The 18,772-nt window shown below is 37.5% G+C and overlaps 3 protein-coding genes across 17 annotated transcripts in view; all 3 read right to left on the reverse strand.

Moving 5' to 3' along the window:
• Positions 1–2,269: 2,269 nt before the first annotated feature.
• On the reverse strand, positions 2,270–5,476 carry fgfbp1a (fibroblast growth factor binding protein 1a). Its single transcript, XM_084718464.1, has 2 exons — positions 5,365–5,476; positions 2,270–2,949 (listed from the first exon to the last, which is right to left on the reverse strand). The coding sequence occupies exon 2, from the start codon at positions 2,928–2,930 to the stop codon at positions 2,313–2,315; it is 618 nt and encodes a 205-aa protein (XP_084574590.1). The 5' UTR covers positions 2,931–2,949; positions 5,365–5,476; the 3' UTR covers positions 2,270–2,312.
• Positions 5,477–7,292: 1,816 nt separating this feature from the next.
• On the reverse strand, positions 7,293–8,657 carry fgfbp2a (fibroblast growth factor binding protein 2a). Its single transcript, XM_084718466.1, has one exon. The coding sequence runs from the start codon at positions 8,472–8,474 to the stop codon at positions 7,803–7,805; it is 672 nt and encodes a 223-aa protein (XP_084574592.1). The 5' UTR covers positions 8,475–8,657; the 3' UTR covers positions 7,293–7,802.
• Positions 8,658–16,743: 8,086 nt separating this feature from the next.
• Positions 16,744–18,772, reverse strand: part of prom1a (prominin 1a) — a 130,810-nt gene continuing 128,781 nt past the window's right edge. For 13 of the 15 annotated variants that reach the window (XM_084719748.1, XM_084719741.1, XM_084719744.1 and 10 more), the window contains one exon: positions 16,744–17,691. The gene's annotated coding sequence lies outside the window, so the exon portion shown is untranslated. Of the gene's footprint in view, positions 17,695–18,772 lie in introns of all 15 variants that reach the window. The other 2 variants (XM_084719749.1, XM_084719734.1) reach the window with 1 other exon arrangement.

Here is an 18,772-nt window from a genome sequence, read left to right on the forward strand (position 1 = left end):
TGTTACTGTTGTCTGTTAAGTTGTTTTACATAGTTTTCATCTCATTACATTAATTATATTGTTTATGCTGTCTTTTGGTCTTCTTATGTCTAAGTTTTATATAGTTTTCTTGCTGTCTTGTTATGTCTTCTTATTTCATTTAGGCTGTTTTTCGTCTTGTCACATCTTTTACATCATTCTTTTGACGTGTTTCATATTTTAGTTTATTTTTGTCTTGTTACATCTGTTACGAAGTTTCCATCTTAACTTTTTCACTGATTTCTTCTTATGTCTCTGTAGTTTTCATCTTGTTTTGTGTGAATGTGAAAGCAAACATGACTTTGAGTGTTCTTCATTTAAGACAATGCTTGAGTTGTACAAACTTTGCTCATACTTTTTGAAAACAGAACCTCAGGTCGCAGGCAACTCTGATGGTTAAATAATTCTGTGATTAATAACTTTACAGTGTTAATATAATATGATACTACATTAATAAGTTTCCCTTTACCAGTGAGAGAAATAACCGTGGAATGTATCTATATCTACTCAAATAATGTAATTAAAGACAGTTTTGAGGTATTTGTACATTTTCTTTCCTGCTATTTTGTTGTTTGGTCTATAAAATGTCAGAAAATGGTGAAAAATGTTGATCACTGTTTCCCAAAGCCTGAAGTAACCAAAACATATTTGATTTACTGTGATAAAAGTGTGAAGAAACCAGAAAATATTTCCATATGACAAACTGAACTCAGAAGAAAAGACACAAGAAGATTAATTGCTTCTCAAAATAGTTGCGATTCATTTAATTGTTGATTAATAACTGATTAGTCATTACAACTCTACAGTAATACACAATAATAGAATAACACATTGGCCATTCTGCATTATAAATATTTCTGATACTGTTTTAAGTAAATAATTTCTCCTACATATCAGTGAATTCAACTCATGACAATTTACAACTACATGTGATATATTAGTGATTGCATGTCATGTAAAAAAAAGTTAAGTAGAACTTTGAAGTAACAGATCAACTTTGATTAACCACTTAGTACTAACTTACATAGTAGGGCATGAATCAAGCGTCTGTGGTGAACTTGAATGGAATGGAGAGGTCTAATAATCCTGTTCTGAATGCCAAACATAACGTACAAATCTTCAGTTTCATCTGCCACATATTTTTGTTGTTGTTGTATCTGATCCTCCTAACAAGACCCTGCTTCCCTTTGACTTTGATTTTGTAAAGTTGAGCATGTGATGTTTTAATGGTTTCATACCGAGAGTGTGGATTCAGAGGCTTGTCGGTGCCAAAGTATGCAGGCCAACGGCTTCTAAAAATCACACTCCCTCTGGTTAAATTACTGTGTCAATACCCAACATGCTCAAACTGCTAATCTCCCAGCAAATACCTTCAGCAGGGCTGTGCACACACACATTTGGAGAAGACAGAAAGGGGCTCTGACAGAGGCTAAATGAAGTTGTTTTAAACAGACAAGATGTGTTTTAAGAGGTCTTTTGAATCAAGGATCCAAAGCATATGATAGAAAACAAATGCCTTTAAATTAAGGATGCACCAATTTTCATTCCATTACAATAACTGATACTTACCTGTTTCTTATGGCTGATACCGACAATATAACTCATAATTTCATATTTTTGTATTTTAAAAACAAGTTAACATGTAGTTTATGCACAAAGAAAGGTTCAGATGTAAGGAGCAAAGGTGAATGATTTAAAGGGATAGTTTGGATTATTTGAGGTGGGGTTGTATAAATTTTTGACAGGAAGCTGCTATTAAATAAGCCAAATATCACTGATATGGGTTGTTTTTTTTGTTTGTTTGTTTGTGTTTTTGGGTACATCTTTCTTAAAGGGCTAAAATACCTTTTATTGTTGACCCTGTCCACACTGATCTTCCATGCTGCTGCTGCTCCTCTCTGCTCCTCCAAACTGGTGGCGTGCCAACTGGCGTCTGCTGTAGCTAATACTCTGATTATCAATAAGTAATCTCATACAACTACAATTCAAATAATCTGAACTATCCCATAATTATTTCATAACTCTGACATAAGCAAATCCAACCGTCATCACCTCACCACATCGCATAAAAACAAAAACAAAGAACATTTATGACTCTCAAATGTTCATTTAGGACAAAGGACAAAACAAAACAAACTGACAAATTATAGAGTCATATCAAAAAAGTATTTATTGAGGAGTTGAACCACAGTTACAAGTGGTAGAATAGATTTATGAGGAATTTATAATAAGACACGTATTAGTGTAACTGCACCAAGAGCTGAATTTATTTCAGTTCTTTAATTTTTCCTGTCTCAGCAATCATAATCCTGCACCATAGTAAAAAAGAAGGTGCAAAAACTTGACCAGGCGTCGCTGCAGTACTCTTCTGCCAGCTTCCTGTTATCAGGTTGACAGGATTTGACAGCTCTGGGTGCAGGTGGTGGAGCGGAAGGAGAGTCAGTCTTCCTTTGAGTGTTGCGGAGTCTGAAATGAGCATCTCTGGCAGCTCTTCTGCACATACCCGCCCTGACCAACGCCTTACTGTCCTGGCACAAAGTCTTCTGCTTCCTCAGAGCCCTGGCCATCTGCTTCCAGTAAAGTTTGACATTAGAAGCGTACTGGGGACAAACAGCCGGTCTGGCGATGTACTCACAGCTGAAGCTCCTGTCCCCCTTCCTGCAGGTGACTCCCAGGACGAAGAGGTCCTCGCCTGTTGCTGCCCAGGTGCACTCTGACTTATCTCTGGTGACCGTTTTGCCCTTAACTGGCTGCGCAGATGAGACGGATTTGGGTTGACGCCCCACCTTGTGTTGTCCTCTGTCCACCCCTCTTCCCCTCCGTCCCTGGCTCTTCTGACAGCTGCTCAACATCAGCTGATGGGAAATACAAGCCAGGACCAGCAGGATGGTGAAATTGGTGAGGAGAGCCATGAAACCAGCAGAACAGACGCTGAAAGAGGATAAAAATTCAAATTTAGACATCTAACCTCAAATCCCTTTCATTTCCCTTCTCAAAAAGAATCATTATAATCCTCTATTAAACCCATGTTTTAGAGGGAAAGCTAGTTTTCCTGCTGAAACATTATGATGATACTCAAGGCTTAAGATAGTGACTCACTCTGAAACAAAAAGGCAAGGCAAAGCTTTCAGTACAGCTCTTTCCAAGGCAATTTCAAGTGCTTTACATAAGACATAAAAAGGCATTAAGAAAAAAGAATTTGAAAGAATGAAATGAAGGGGAAGATAATAATAAGCCATAAAAAGAATAATTTAGAATAAACAGAGGAATTAAAACTTATAATGCAATGACAGATGTGAATAAATAGCCCCAAATGTTTATTGAATAAAATGTGGCAAAAAAAGTTTTAGGGCTGCTGCCATCTGCACCCATGTGGTTATTTGCACAGGGGTTGGAATAGCCAATGTGCCTATTTACACCAGAGAGTATTCAGCCTTGCAGGGCAGAGTCAGTCACTCTGGTGTCTATAGCCAACAATGTTATTTGCACCCAGGATGTACATAGCCACATTAGCTATTTACACCTGGCTGACAAAGACAAACCATGATCTTTTCCTAATCCCAACCAAGTAGTTTTGTTTCATGACCTAATCAGGTATAAACCCAGTTTCAAAATAGTTTGCAAATAGCCCAGCGGTTTGAAAACGAATCTCAGTGTATTGCTGCAAGTAATTTCGGGATTACACCATCTACAACCCATGATGTCATCATGATTTTGGAGTTTGGAGAAATCTCTGCATGCAAGAGTCAAGGCTGAAAACCAACACTGACTACCTGTGAGCCCTCAGGCAGTACTGCATTAAAAACCAATGTGTTTACATAAAGGATACTACGTGAACTCTGGAACACTTCAGAAAACCGTTGTCAACAATTGCAAGTTAAGACTCAACCGTGCAAAGTGAAAGCCAAATATCAACAACATCCAGGAACGCTGCAGACGTCCCTCGTGCCCGAGTTCATCTGAGATAGACTGACGCAAAGTGGAAAAGTGTGCTGTGGTCTGACGAGTCCAGATTTCAAAGTGTTTTTCGGAAATCGTGGACGTAGTGTCCTCCAAGCTCAAGAAGGAATGGACCATTCGGATTGTTAGCAGCAAAAAAGTTCAAAAGCCAGCGTCTGTGATGGTATGGGAGTGTGTTAGTGCCCATGGCAGCGGTCACATCTGTGAAGGCCCTGTTAATGCTGACAGGTATATATACAGGTTTGGGAGCAACATATGCTGCCATCCAGATGTCTTTTTCAGTGACGCCCCTGTTTCTTTTAGCGAGGCAATGCAACTGATGCAAGCATGTCAAGTCAGAATAAGAATAAAATTCACTTTCAAAACTTAAAAAATTGGGTCCTCAGTTTCCAAAGGCTTACTGAGTGTTGTTAAAACAAAAAATGATGTATCACAGTGGTAAACATGCCCAACTTTTTTTGAACATGTTGCAGGGATCAAATTCAGAATGAGTGCACATTTACAAAAAACAAAAGAGTTTATCAGTCCGAACATTAAATATCTCGTCTTTGTACTGTATTCAACTGAATATCATTTGAAAAGGATGTGTAAGTCATTGCATCATATTTTTATTTCCATTTTCCACAGCTTCCCAACTTTTTTGGAACTGGGGTTGTCGTGTTGTTTCCTAACCTAACCAAGCAGTTTTGTTGCCTAAATGTAAGTAAGTATTTTTGTAAATTTCAGATGCCACTGACACTGAATTTCACTCAGTTGTCAAAATTTTGTCTCCCAGAGAGGTTTCAGACTCAAACCTTACTCTCCTTGTTGCTCTTTCCAGCTAAAATAAGGAGTTTGTAAAAAGCTGAATAGCAGCCATGTGCTTATTTGTACCCAGGTGAAAATAGACACTCCAAAGTTTTTAATCATTGTTTTAAAAGATAGCCACAGAAAAGGGTGATATGAAAATAGTGCTAGCATATGAAAAAACCCCTCTATGTCAGACGTACAATCTGTTGTAAGATAATAGGACATAAATTACATAAGTGCCATACAGGAATATATAGTCTACATTATACCATTAAGGTCATGTGTTGTTAAAAAAAAAAGGTACTAATGTAAATAGCAGAAAAGTAGAAGGCAACACCACATGCTTGGTCTCAAATCAAAGTCCAGAAAAGAAAATAATAAATTCCAGCACACATCTGCACCGATTTATTAGGATTTATGTGTAGTTTTTTCTTTGGAACTGACTTAAGTAGCAGCCACTACACACACATACACACACACACGCACGCACACACACACACACACACACACACACACATTACAGTACAAGTTCTAATATTGTACTTATACCAAAGTATTAATCAGGGATGTCATAAAAACAGTAATGAATTAACTTACCAGAAGTTTCCAGAGTAAAATTCAGTTCAGTTCCTGACACCTGAGAGCTGAGACTCGCCTTCACCTGCAGCTGCAGTGTGCTGCTGCAGAATCAGCCCTCCCCTTTACACACACACACACACACACACACACACACACACACACACACACACACACACACACACACACACACACACACACAGTTAGGGGCTCACACAACGTTTGTGGAGTGCACACTGGTCAGCCAATGAAATGGTAGACTTTAAGAGGTGTTATGAGTCAAATTACTGCCTGTAAAATGATTTCTCTTATGACAAAAATGTATGTAAAACTTTTTATATGAAGATATTGACCATATTATCACCACTATCTTGTTGTTGCATTTACATTCCCTCAGACACAAATTCCTATTACACTGTTCTATTAATTTAATTATCTGTATATATGTCTATGTGTGTGTAGCATGAAGGGACAAAGGTTTTGTGTTGTATAATAATAAATAAATGACCTTTTTAACTTTACAAAGGCAGGCTAACCTAAAAACAAGAGAATGCTGTTGTGATATCATTATTCATGTTAAATTGCAATCACTTTAATGAATTTATGATGTGACATAAAATGAAATAATATTACAACCAGCACAGTGAAACCATCATTCAAATTTTACAGACTACTCTTTCTCACATCTCATGCACTGTGAAATCTTATTTTTTTCCTTCTTAGTTCTTAGTCACAACTTGTTTAAATGATTAAGTCATATTTTGGTATAAACACTGGATTTATGTTGAGATATCATGGCTAACAGTAATCTGTTTTGGCTGCTTCAAGAATTACCGCCTGCTTTAATGCAACTTCACTTTTAGGGCTTTTATGAACAAATGCAAATAACTTTCATAATTCTTTAATACTGTCACCAGACCATCTGTGAGCACAGTGTGTGCTAATAGGTGAAATGACTTGAAATATCTTGAAAGGAGCCAGATATCCCTGCAGGAGAAAATCACTGACTGACTCAACTCTGTGGTGTGTTTAACTAAAGCAACAGTGACACCTACAGGTCAAATGTGGGATAGCAAGTGATTCCACTATTAAATAATCATTATGATGATGGTTTTTATTGGACATAATGGTACCTTATAGCAGTCGTTTTAAATATTGATGAAATTATGCTATCAAACCTCACTAAATCTAATATATTAAAGGGACAGTTCACTGCAAAATCATCAAAAATACATATTTTCTCTGGCCTGTAGTGCTATTTATCCATCAATACTATTTTGGTGTGAGTTGCAGAGTTTTGTAGATATCGGCCATAGAGATGTCTGCCTTCTCTCTCTATCTAAATCACTGTCTCTTTCCAATCACAACCCAGTAACGCAGATTATCTACAAACCTTGTTGTGAGCGGTTTCATTCAGGAACTTCTTTCTTTCTGCTGTTTAATCTACTGGAACTACTTTATTTTCTACTAGGAAGTAACTGGGTCATGATTTTTGGACACTGGTTTTTAATTTTTTTTTAATTTTTCCAAAAATGTATTGCGTGCTTTGAGCACCACAAGCTGAGTGCCATTTAGTCCAATTATATTGGAGAGAAGGCAGACATCTTTATGGTCAACATTTCCAATACTAACCCAAAATAAACAGCACAACAGGTAAGTGGGTTGAACTGTCACTTTGAAGTTTTTTTTTCTCATCAACACAGAGCAATAAAGCAGATCAACACAGAATAATGGAGAATATTGTTTATTTATTCACCACAATCATTTTCACATTCATTATATCATTCTGTAAAATACATCAGTACAGAAATCACTGTTATTTTCAGGCCAAAATAAAAAACTTGGTATTTCAGCATTGTTATATTCAAGGTAATATTAAGTGATGCAAGTAGATTATATACAAGTAAAAAATATAAATACAAATAAGTGACATCAATGAGTTGCATTTATTGTTGTAATGGTTTGCAGAAACCTTTTCACAAGTTATTGTTGTTATTGCAGTTCTGCAAAACATTTATTCAGTTAAGGTAGTTTTTTCAGCTGTGACATTTGGAGGACGATGCATGCAAGGCCCAGTAAGAAATCCTTCTTTGGACATCACAGTAATACCATCCCTCCTCCTGAAGAGAGCGCTACAGTTCTTCTACCACGGGTGAACAAAGTTCTGGTCTAGAATTTCCCTCCAAGGACCACTTTAATCAGACATCAGAATTTATCTTCATCAGAAATTTAAATCTGTGAATATAACAGAGGGGATAATGCATATACAGTTGTAAATAATGCACAGTAGTAATATTTTAAGCAGAAAAGAAAAGAAAAAAGTTTTGCAAAAGAATGCTGGAGGCCAACTTGAACTAAATACACAGAATCCCTCATGTTACTGTTATATTAGTCAAAAAACAATGCAGTAGAAGCTGTGTGGTGATGAAAAGGCCCAATTCTGCTGCTCACCTTCCTCATTAATGTCGAAACAACCCGATGACGTAGGAGCAGACACCTTGCAGTGACCTCCAGCAGTACTGCCGAGCCATCCTCTTGGCGTTGGTCTCCACAGGAGGCGCTGTCGGTTGTGGGCTGCTTTCCTGCCCCTGTGTGGTAGTCACCCTCGGTGGGACTCGCATGGTCTTCGTTGAAGGCTGCCTTGCTGAATCAGGCGTCGTGGGTGCAGGAGGTCGAGTTCTTGTGATCTGCGGTGCTTGTCTTACCTCAGCCCTGGAGGAATCCTCCGGCCATGGTCGAGAGAAGGACGCAGTTGAGAAGACCATCTGAGAGTCGGCGGTGGCCATCCGGCACATGTGAGGTCTGATCTGCCTCGGCGCCTGGCAGGCGTTCTGCAGCTTTCTGAGGCCCCACATCATCTGGACAAAATAGTGACGAGGGTTTTTGTTGTAGGAGCGGCAGGTGTGAGGCGTGCCCAGGTACTCACACCAGTAGGAGCGAGTGTTGCCCTTGCACGAAAGCCTCAGCCGGGTGTATTCCCCTTGTCCGGTGACGATCATGGTGCACATGTCGTTTCCCTTGGTCTTGAATTTGATGGGCTCTTCCCAGATGCTTTGTCTCCTGGTGTCCTGAGCCTCAGCCGACCAAAGGCAGCAGGCGAGCAGGAGCAGAGAGCTGGCCTGGGTCCACATGGCGTCAAGACGGATGCTGAGTGGAGAGAGGAGGAGAGAGGAACTGCTCGAACTGAGAGTCCCTCCTGCTATTTATTGGCTGAGCAAACAAAGAGGGAAGTCAGGTTCCCAAAAAAAAGCAGCCAGACTAAACCAAACTTGAACGGGAGGAGGAGGAACAGTGACAACATCAGTTCATAGGAAGTCACAAGAGAAGTTCAGAGTGATGCTCACGTTTATCCTGGTGTTATGTAATAACACTGTAAAAAGAAAAAAACTTTGTTTTAACTTCAACAACCTCACACTTGTAAACTGACTGAATTGAAAGACAAGTTGAGGTAATTTTGTAATGATTTAAAACAAATAATCTTTTCTAGTTGTACTTCAGGAAATGTACAATAATCTTAAGATATTAAGTTTAAATAACAACTCTTCAGTCACACTGACAAAGATTACAAACAAATTTGATTTCCTTTCACATCTCCTCAGTTTTGAAAAGTCAGTTTTTCATTTCACACAAAGAATTGCCCCAAAGACGACATGTGAATCTGTTCCCAGTCAGTTTACTAGATTTTGGGAGGTAACTAATCTTCATCATGGTTCACTGTGTTTTCTAAATAAACAACTATTACATATCTTAAAGTATGATCGAGACATACAACAAGTGTTTTTCCTATGTGTTACAAATACAGATGGGAAAACTTGTTTGTCTGCATTGTGGAAATTTGCCTTTAGTTTCACCATAAAACCAAAAAACCCATGGCATTTCGCCTGGATGGAAGTGGTTTTGCAGGACTTGTGCTTCAGCAAGTTCATGGACGGGCTCTGTGACCATCTCAGCGTGTGCTCTGAGAACACAAAAAGAAGTTGGACAGAGTAGCAAAGAGTGGGCTGATTTTATGTCTGAAGCTTGGAAAATTAGAGAAACTAGATGGAATAATAGACGCATACAACTGTGTATTTGATGTTTTGGGCAAAAGGTACTACACTAATATCAGAATACAGACCCTGCATCTTTGTATGTTTTTGTTGTTGGACATAATTTAGTCCATCTTGTCAACATATTTTAGCACTAACGTGTCAAATTAGTTGTCTAGAACTCAACGAAGAAGAAGAAGAAGAAGAAGAAGAAGAAGAAGAAGAAGAAGAAGAAGAAAACAACTAATTATTTGCACAAAACAAGATCTGAAGAGAGAACCACTTGATCAACATGTTGAAACTGCGGAAAACTTTAAATACCTCGGCACATTTCTCGACTCCCAGCTGAGTGTCTTCTCAGGAGACTCTGTGCCCTTGGTGTCGTTCAGCAGATTTTGGAGCTTGTTTACAAAACTATTGTGAAAAGCGTTTTAACCTTTTGTCTTCCTGCTCAGTATGGTCACCTAAATTTCTAGGATTGCGTCAGTAACATAACTGGCAAACCCAAGAAGCCTTTGAAATATTTATTCAGTTTTATTCTATTCAGTTCAGTTTAAATTCTGAGGTGTAAATTCAAGTGAACTTTTTATCCACCTTTTTAAAATGACTTAGAGTTTATTAATCTAGATTAATTTAATCAGTGCAGGAAAACAAGCATTATACTGCTGTATTTACCACTGCACTCCTAATTTTGCCTTGTTTTTTCAGTATAACATTATGATGGTCAGTTTAAGAATTCGTCTACAGTCAAGTCATTTGAAAATCAGGGAGGTCTCATGCTGGTTGTGGTTGCAGCAGTGCCAGTGATGCAAGGGGCAAAAATCTCCTGTACGTTTAATATAGGTGATACAGCAAAGATTAGGTTAATAATAATATTTTAAGGTTACAGTTTTACTAGGTATTCCAGAAAGTGACGGCACAATAATAGAGAACCAACTGAGAGCCAGTGAGAAAGAGCATCAGACATGCAACACTCTTGTGTGACGCAGGACATAAGACACAACCTCTGGGTGAAACACCAATTTTTTAGGGAATCCCTAAAACATGTCTTCATGCATATGACAGTACATGTGAATAAAATTCAAAAGTGTGAAAATAAATTCTAAAAATGTTAAGTTAATTATCTTTAATAACATCCAAAAACTATTTTTACTTTAATGAGAAAAGATAAGTTGATTCAACAAAATTCCTGTATGATTTTTTTTTGCAGTGAAGAATCACACAATAAAAAGAAAATGCTGATGCATTTTTGTTGCTGGAGGGTTTATGTAACATCATAGGTTTCAATAACTCTCCTGTGTTTGCTGAGTATGTCTCAATTAAACAGAAATGCAGCATGTCTGGGAATATACTCATGTAAATAAGCCTCCTGAAGCCCTCAGGTTCCTGCTTGTTTTAAAGGCAGTTGGAGCTCACAGCTATCCAGCGCAGCCTATCATTTCTCTCCAAACATAAACACTAAACACCAGACTGCACAACCACAAAGAAACGTGAGCAGAAGTCACTCACACATGCCGGACCGAGCTCAGTGTGGTGTGTGGTTAGTAGCTGCTGTGCCCATTAAGAAAGAACAAGAAGTGTCTGTATGAGAGCAGGAGGGGGGAGGTTGGCATGGATGTCGCGCCAGATAGTGAGGGGTGGGGTCGGATATTCTTAAGTGGCTTTATTTTTAGGCCCATCTGGAGAAAAAGGTCCCATTGTGAGTCGTCAAAACATCCGGAAGAGATTTAGCTTCACTGAATGGAGAGAAAAGAACTGTCGGATCTTTGAAATTATTTTTTTCAGAAAACACAATGTGTCATGTAATTAATGTTCATGGATATAGTCTCAGCAAAAATATAAATACTCCCATTTTTCGTGAGTAAAAGAATCTTAACACTATGCTCACAGAAGGTTTAGTTCTCTCACATTTTGTTCTTGTGTGTTAGCGCTAAGATAATCCATCCACCTGACTGGTGGTGTCTTGGGGAGTAACAGATTACATGTAATGGAATTACGTAATCAGGATACAAAAAAGGTAACCGTTTTCCTTTATAGGTACAGAAACAAAAGATGTAATCAGATTAAAGATACATATAGTAAAAACTGGGATTATTAGCAGGATTACAATTATAAAATACATTTTAGAATAAAGAAACATATATTAGCAGCACCTCACGTGCCCGTCAGTGAGGCCACGTCCCCCTCTGGGATGAAACTCATGGTTTCACATAATGGGAGAGATAGGAAAATGCTGAAAAGCTACTGTGTAGCAGCAGGTTGTAAAACAAATCCATCAAAACCACTGGTTCCCCATAAATCTTGAGGGAAGGATCCCAGAAAGACAGCAGTGAGAATGTCTGAGCCTCCAGAGAACAGTAATTGTTACCACTGAAGGAGAGCTAACATTAGTTAGAGATTTAACGTTCTGGGTGTCAGGCTGCTGGAGTTCAGTCAAAACGTTACAGTACAGCAGCGTCAGACTGTCGTCTCCGTCTAAATTTCAGTCTAAGTCAGATCACCAGTTGTCTATTGACAGGTTTTGTTATTTACAGACAATATTAAACCAAATGAAACGTGGTTATTCAATATTAGCAGTGTCTGGACACTGTGTTGGCTTATTGATCCACCTGAAGCAGCCTGACTGATTATCTTTAATTTATTAAGATATCGAGAACACTCAGGTTCAGACAAGGTCACAGAATAATTATTAGACATGTCTATAAACAAAGGTTTGTAAAACTCCACATGAATTCATACAAACTTGTCAAAATTGTAATTCAAAAACACATATAATTGTATTTGTGATTATCCCTCAAAAGGGGTGCGGCCTGACATTTTGGCGACGTCCCCGTGTGTGCTGGTTTGATGTGTTGATTTAGGTTTAGGCATGGGGAGTGATTGGTTAGGGTTAGGGTGAGAATATCAGGGTGAGCTCAATGTGCTTCGAGCACATTTGTGAACAAAATCTGAGAGAATAAAACTTTTGTGTCCATCAAAGAAGTCTTTTGCTCTGGCTCGTGAGAAATAGGACCAAAAACGTGTTGTTTAAAGTATTTTTGTTGAGTGCACATTTTCTAGAGCTAATCAGGTCACTTACAGTTTTTAAACAGTGATTTTCATGTTTACTCCATTAGCAATTTTGTCACCGTTTTCTCTTGTCTTTGTTGATATAGAATTCTTGAGCATGAAATCACTGCACTCATATTACATGCAGTCTTCCCTCTCCTACCCCCTGTATGTTTGAGTTCCCTTGAGACTGCAGCATATTCACGGGCACACTTTGTCTGATGTAAGTTTCAGCCTGTGTAAATGCATAGTATGCTGTCCACATGCTGGTTGAGAAGAGAAAGACTTACATAATGGCTGGCACAGTGAAATACATCTTTTTACCTTGGAAAAAAAAAATCAAATTGAATTAAAAGGACATAAGACATTTGAAACGTCAAAGCTGCATGTATCTGGAACCCCAATAATAAATAGATTAATAAATAAAGAGCTATGAGGCAATTATAATAAAGCATCTATAATGTAGTAGGATATATATACAGTATTTTTGCGCTGGCTTTCCCTCTTGACAGTAAACAGTATTATGCATTTTAATTTGTGAGTCTCCAGGGCCCCTTGAAGTAAAGCACAGGGGCTCCTGCTGGGTGTGTTGGTGTATATGACTCTTACCATCAAGCTAAAGTTGGATTGTACATAAAGTAATGTACAACTTGTGCAGAATCTCGGGAATAACCACCCCAAATGCAGCATTTGATGTGTAAATAAACACAATAAAAGGGATTTTCTCCAAACCACTTGCTTCTGTTTTTTAAGTATATAAAAAAAAATCTCATCTGTGTCTTATACGAGACTATTTTGACGTAGGAATGAGTTGGCATGTGGTTTTGCTGGTGGTGTTTATTCATATACCATTTGGTGCCTGAGAAAACCTCAGAACGGAGCTTATGGAAGGAGATAATCATCTGCTATTGAAAATAGCTGACCAGTAACACAACCCAGTGGGTTCTGGCCAGTCCTGTCAGCACCACATAAGAATGTGCAGTCCTGTGTTAAAGTCTTAAGATACACTATGTTCAAGCCCTGAGCCATGTCTCATGTTACATGTCATTTGTTTCACATTTAACACATTTACATCATTTTCATTACCGCACTATTTAACATAAAGGCTTAAAGATTTCAGTTCCTTGTCATTAAAGGACCAGTGTGTAAGATTTAATGGGAAATTTGATATAATATTCATTAGTGTGTTTTCATTGAAATATAATAATGTGAAAATATTTTTTGTAACCTTAAAAGTGTCTGTTTATATCAGCAGAATGACCGGGTCCTCTTCCACAGTGGCTGCCATGTTGCACTGCAATGTTTCCACTAAGGATGCACCAAATACATTATTGGGAAATCACAAATAAGGCAGTGGAAACAGATGTTTCTTGGTCATTATGTGGAAAAAGTCAGGTTCATGCAGGCTCGGAAGGGTTATTAAAAAAATGTACTCCAGTACAATTACTAATGACATGTTAAAAATATAATTTGTAACCTAATCCAACAGTCACAATATTAACAATATGTACTAAAGTAACTGTGAAAGTTAAGTAACTAACTTAAGGATGAAAAATCACCTAGTATATAGATGGTGTTATTGTTACTATAGCAGTGACAGGAAGTAAACAGACATGCAACTCATAAAATGAATAAATGTTATACTACATTGTTCAAGCTGAGAATTCAAGATCACTTTTCATGATCAGCGATTTCTTAAAGGTAGAAAGGGTAATACAATTTGTCCCGGCTGTTGCTAAACACACTAGATACACACCAAGATGTCAAAAACCAACATTTCTGGTGGATTTAACATCCAGAGCACATCAAAATAGTGAGAAACTAAGGAAATACAGGCAGAGGGCAGGGTCTCTGCAGATACACACACCACCACACACACCTCTAGTGGGTCATAACCGATGACTGAAAGGGATTTATGTTTATAGGAGTCCATACATTTTTTTTAAAGAAACTGCTGCATATTGAACCTTTAATGGCCACATTTGGCACGAAAATGCAAACAACTGAAAAAAGAATGACAGTGAATAACAATACATTGAATTTCAAAGTTTATTCACAATTTGTACACTCTCTTTTCACCACCACATAAAAAGTTCCTCTTCAGTGGCTCCATCAGTGCCCAACTTCGGAGCATCACAGTTCAAACCAGTTACCACTGACGGCATCCATCCAGGCTTCGGACAGGCCTACATGATATCTAGTTTAAGCACTTAGTAAAATCATACTATTTTTTCTTCCAAGATGGGTCACATCCAGACTCTTGCAGACGAGAAAACCAATGATAGTCCTGTCAAAGTGAACACAAAGGTACTTCAAAAATGTCCATCTTAACAAGAAACTGTACTGAAATGACGTAAGTAAAAAAGTCTAGTTTGAAAAGTTTGAATTTACACCACAGCAAGGTTTTATTCTGAAGAGTGGTGCCTGGGACATTATGTATACTGTTACTACGTCAGTGGTAATATACAATACTGTAAATATAGTAATGTATGCTTTTGTATGTAGAAAAAGAAAGTTAGCTAACTCTCTAGCTGTAGCTAGTAGCTAACTAGTCTAGTCTTAATATCTATGGGCTTTTCCTTTTCCTTCATGAAATTAGTTTGATGTAGATTAAAAATGGTTATAAAAAGGGAATAAGGTACAGGAGATTAAGTATTACTATGGTTTTCATGCTAATCAGTTTTATTGGATATAGTGACACAGCTTTGATGCTAATAGTATCAAAATACTAGCATTAAAGTTGTTCAAATCATGTCAGCTTATTCTTAACTTCACCAAAAGGTGAAAATATTTTACTTATTTATTTAATCTTGTTTATACTTTTTACTTGATTAAATAAAAAAAAATCATGTTTTACATTTTTATGTGTAAACCTTCACATCTACTGTCCACGTTTACTTGACAGTAAAGGCTACTATACGTAGAAAAAGAAAGTTAGCTAGCTTTCTAGCTGTAGCCACTAGCCAGGTTAATATAGATTGGCTATTCCTTTTGCTTCATGAAATTAATTAGTTTGTCTATGTGATGTAGGTTAATGGTCACAAAAGGGAATAACATAGAGGAGATTTAACAATCTTGTAGTTTTTAATGCTAATCAGTTGATTTTGTAGGATAAAGTGGCAACTTTGATGCTAGTATCAGTTATTTAAAAATCAAGTCAACTCTTTCTTAAAATCCTCAAAATACAGTAGAAATATTGAAATGTACTAATTTATTTCATCCTCTTGGTACTTTTTTACTTGATTAAATGTAAAATCAGATTTTTATGTTATCGTAAACCTTTACATTTGATATTGTAAGGTACCATAGGCTAGCTTATTCTGCTATTAGCACTGTTAGCATACAAAATTCAGTTAGGATGGACATTATTTTTTCACAGTGTGTATCAACACCATCAGCTGTGTAAACCATAAAGCATTTTACTGGTTTTCTACCGTTTGATTGACAGCGCTCACTTGTTCCATGAATGGATTGTCTAATTTTCCACCATCAGTACTACGCTGACAGCAGCTGCAAATCTAACCTGTAAACATGGAGGCGAGGTGGGTGGGATAACTGGATTGGCTTGCCCAATGCGTTAGTGATAGAGTTCAGCATATTTCTCAGCCAACATACATCATCAAGTAATACAAAATAAAAAATAGCTTTTGAATACATTCACTCGTTCAGTAATTTTTAAATGTATCCATAGCTACTCTGGGTTTTTAAAAAGCAGAAACAATAAGCACATAATTGATCGACCACTAAAGACCTGAGACCTACAGTAAAAAACAAAACAAAAAAAAACAAAACAAAAAAAAAACAATTTGGCTTGAGAAAGTATTTCTCCACTTTAAAAGTATCATCACTATGAAAGCATGAAAGATCTCAGTAATAATGTCATGTTAGTGAACTCAACATGATAGCTTGTGTTATTAATCAATTCATCACCTATGGGACAATCTATACACCTGACACTTTTGTCATGGCGTGTGAGAGATAACAAATGCTCTGACTTTATCATGTGAATTAAAGGGAAAATCCACCCCAAATACTTACACTGTTAGTGAAATGTTATGGTGAAACCTTTTTTGACTGATTTTGTGGCATATTGTTGGTACTCCTGTGATTAATTAGCAAACAGTTTGGCAGGTTTCCTTCATCTCTAATGACATATTGTGGTCATTTTTATTTTTTATTACATTAAATATGAAACATATTTCTCTTCTGACTAAACATTTGGGTCTTAAACATCAGGATTTCGTACCAACAGTTTGCTCGGTTTCAGCCCTAGTAGACCAGAATACAATGACAAGACACTGTATATTTTGTCTTACGTTTTTTTTGTAATAATTTCAAGCTTATTTTCAGGCATTCTGGGAAATGTAGGAAATAAACACCTGGCACAAAAGTATGACACAGGTCAAAGGAAATGGGTAAGCTAAAAATGTAAAAGTAAGACGTTTAAATGCTACAAAATAATGCCTTGTACACATTTATGTAATATCACAGGCTGGTGATTTTTAACAGTGTAAGAGGATCTGTGGGTGGATTTTCCCTGTGAGAAGGAGCACATCTGTCAAAACGCCAGGGTGACACATACATCTGAAAGGCAACCAGTCATTTGCAAATTTTCCCCAAAACCAGTCTGGATGTTTTGTAATATTGTAAACATTTTTAAAAAGTCATGCTAAATTTCTTCATATTAATCACATAAATCCACCTAGGAACAACTTTTCTCTGATTTTTTTTTTTTTACCACTTTGTTCAAATCACTCACTTCTCAGACATTAAGATACTGCACAGCCACCCGCTCACACACATGCCGCTTGTGTCAAACGTGATACATCCAGGCGAAGTGCAGGAGAAACAGCTTGCCATGACCTTCGAGTGACCTTTCAGCCACCATCTTCTTAAGCACAGACAAAGTACATTAAAACGAACAGGCATCACAGTTATTGTCATGTCCTCTTTGCTGAATGCGTTTCAGCTTGGTTTTGTGTCTGAACAAATGTAAACGCAGACACAGCAGTCCTTTGAAAAATGCAGAACAAGCCTGGCTCAGATTGATGCTGAGGGAGGGGAGGGGTCTGATGTCCTGCAGGCAGAGCGTCTTGGAGGGTTGGAGGACGTCGGGGAGCAGGTAAATGTACTGTAGGGTGTGATCTGCCTGGATGAGGAGGTTCAGTTGATCGCTAAAGATAAAAACATCCAAAGGGCCTTGTGTGTTCTTGTTCTGTAAGTAAACCAGCTTTTGTTGAGCTTCTTCTGGTCCGAGGAGTCGCGAAAGAAACTGCTTGAAGATAGATGCAACAAAAGAAAGGTTTTCATTAGTCAGCCCAAAATTATACCAAATGCTTCTCTGGACATTGCTTCAAATAATTTTGCACACACATATTGTTGCACTTTTGTATTAATTTAGAAAAACTTCTACTGCTTTTCTTAAAGGGATAGTACATCCCCAAATGAAGAAAAAAAAAACATATTTCTCCTCTGTCCTGTAGTGCTGTTTATGATTTACTATCAAAAGAGACATTTTGGCTGTAGAAGAAAACAGAAAAATCTGTCTGGAGACACAAATACTAAAATATCGATTTTTCTGAGACCGTTCCTTTCTCGGATTTGGCATTCACAGCTATCCTTGAGAGACCTAAAAGTAGCCACTGGCAAAGTAGGATATGATGCACATTGTAGCTGACAAAAATATTCAAAGTTTTTATTTTAATTAATATTCATTTTTATATAAAGTTTTGACAAAGCCACAGGGAGTCACAGGAGAGGGGCAAACGAGCCACATGTGGGTCTGGAGCTACAGGTTGCAGACCCCTGATCTAGATTGTGTTGGTGTGAGCTGCTGAGTTTAAGAGAGGTTTGTGCTCATGACAACCTGCAATGTAAACATTAAGTATACCATATTCGGAATATTTTCACTGTTCTACTTCACTGTCAGACAGCCTTTTCCAGTAGGAAACCGTCATCATACAAGCCAAATATAGCTTTCTCCAAACCAACCAAACTCCACCCAGAAAAAATCAGTAGTTTTACCTCACAGAACACAAGAGTTGCCCTTCTATCACTGCCTCGCTCTGTCAGTTCAGACGCTGAGTCACAAGAGATTTTATTTGGGTCATTAAATAAGTAAAAGACTGCGGGAGAAATTCTGCAAATTTCAGATTTATATCTGTAGTACACTTTTTATAAAGCCTTTAAAATTTGTATATTGTTTTATTGATGAGAGGAAAAAAATGAGGGCCTGATAATTCCACCTAAATGAACTTATTTTGTCTCATTTATAAAGAAGCATAAAATGTCCTAAGATTATTTTTCTGATGAGAAAATGAAAACAATGAGATGGCCTGTTAAGTGAGCCAGGA

Source organism: Lutjanus erythropterus, chromosome 5 (assembly GCF_056507025.1).
Source record: "Lutjanus erythropterus isolate fLutEry1 chromosome 5, fLutEry1.hap2, whole genome shotgun sequence".
Taxonomy (NCBI): Eukaryota; Metazoa; Chordata; class Actinopteri; order Lutjaniformes; family Lutjanidae; genus Lutjanus; species Lutjanus erythropterus.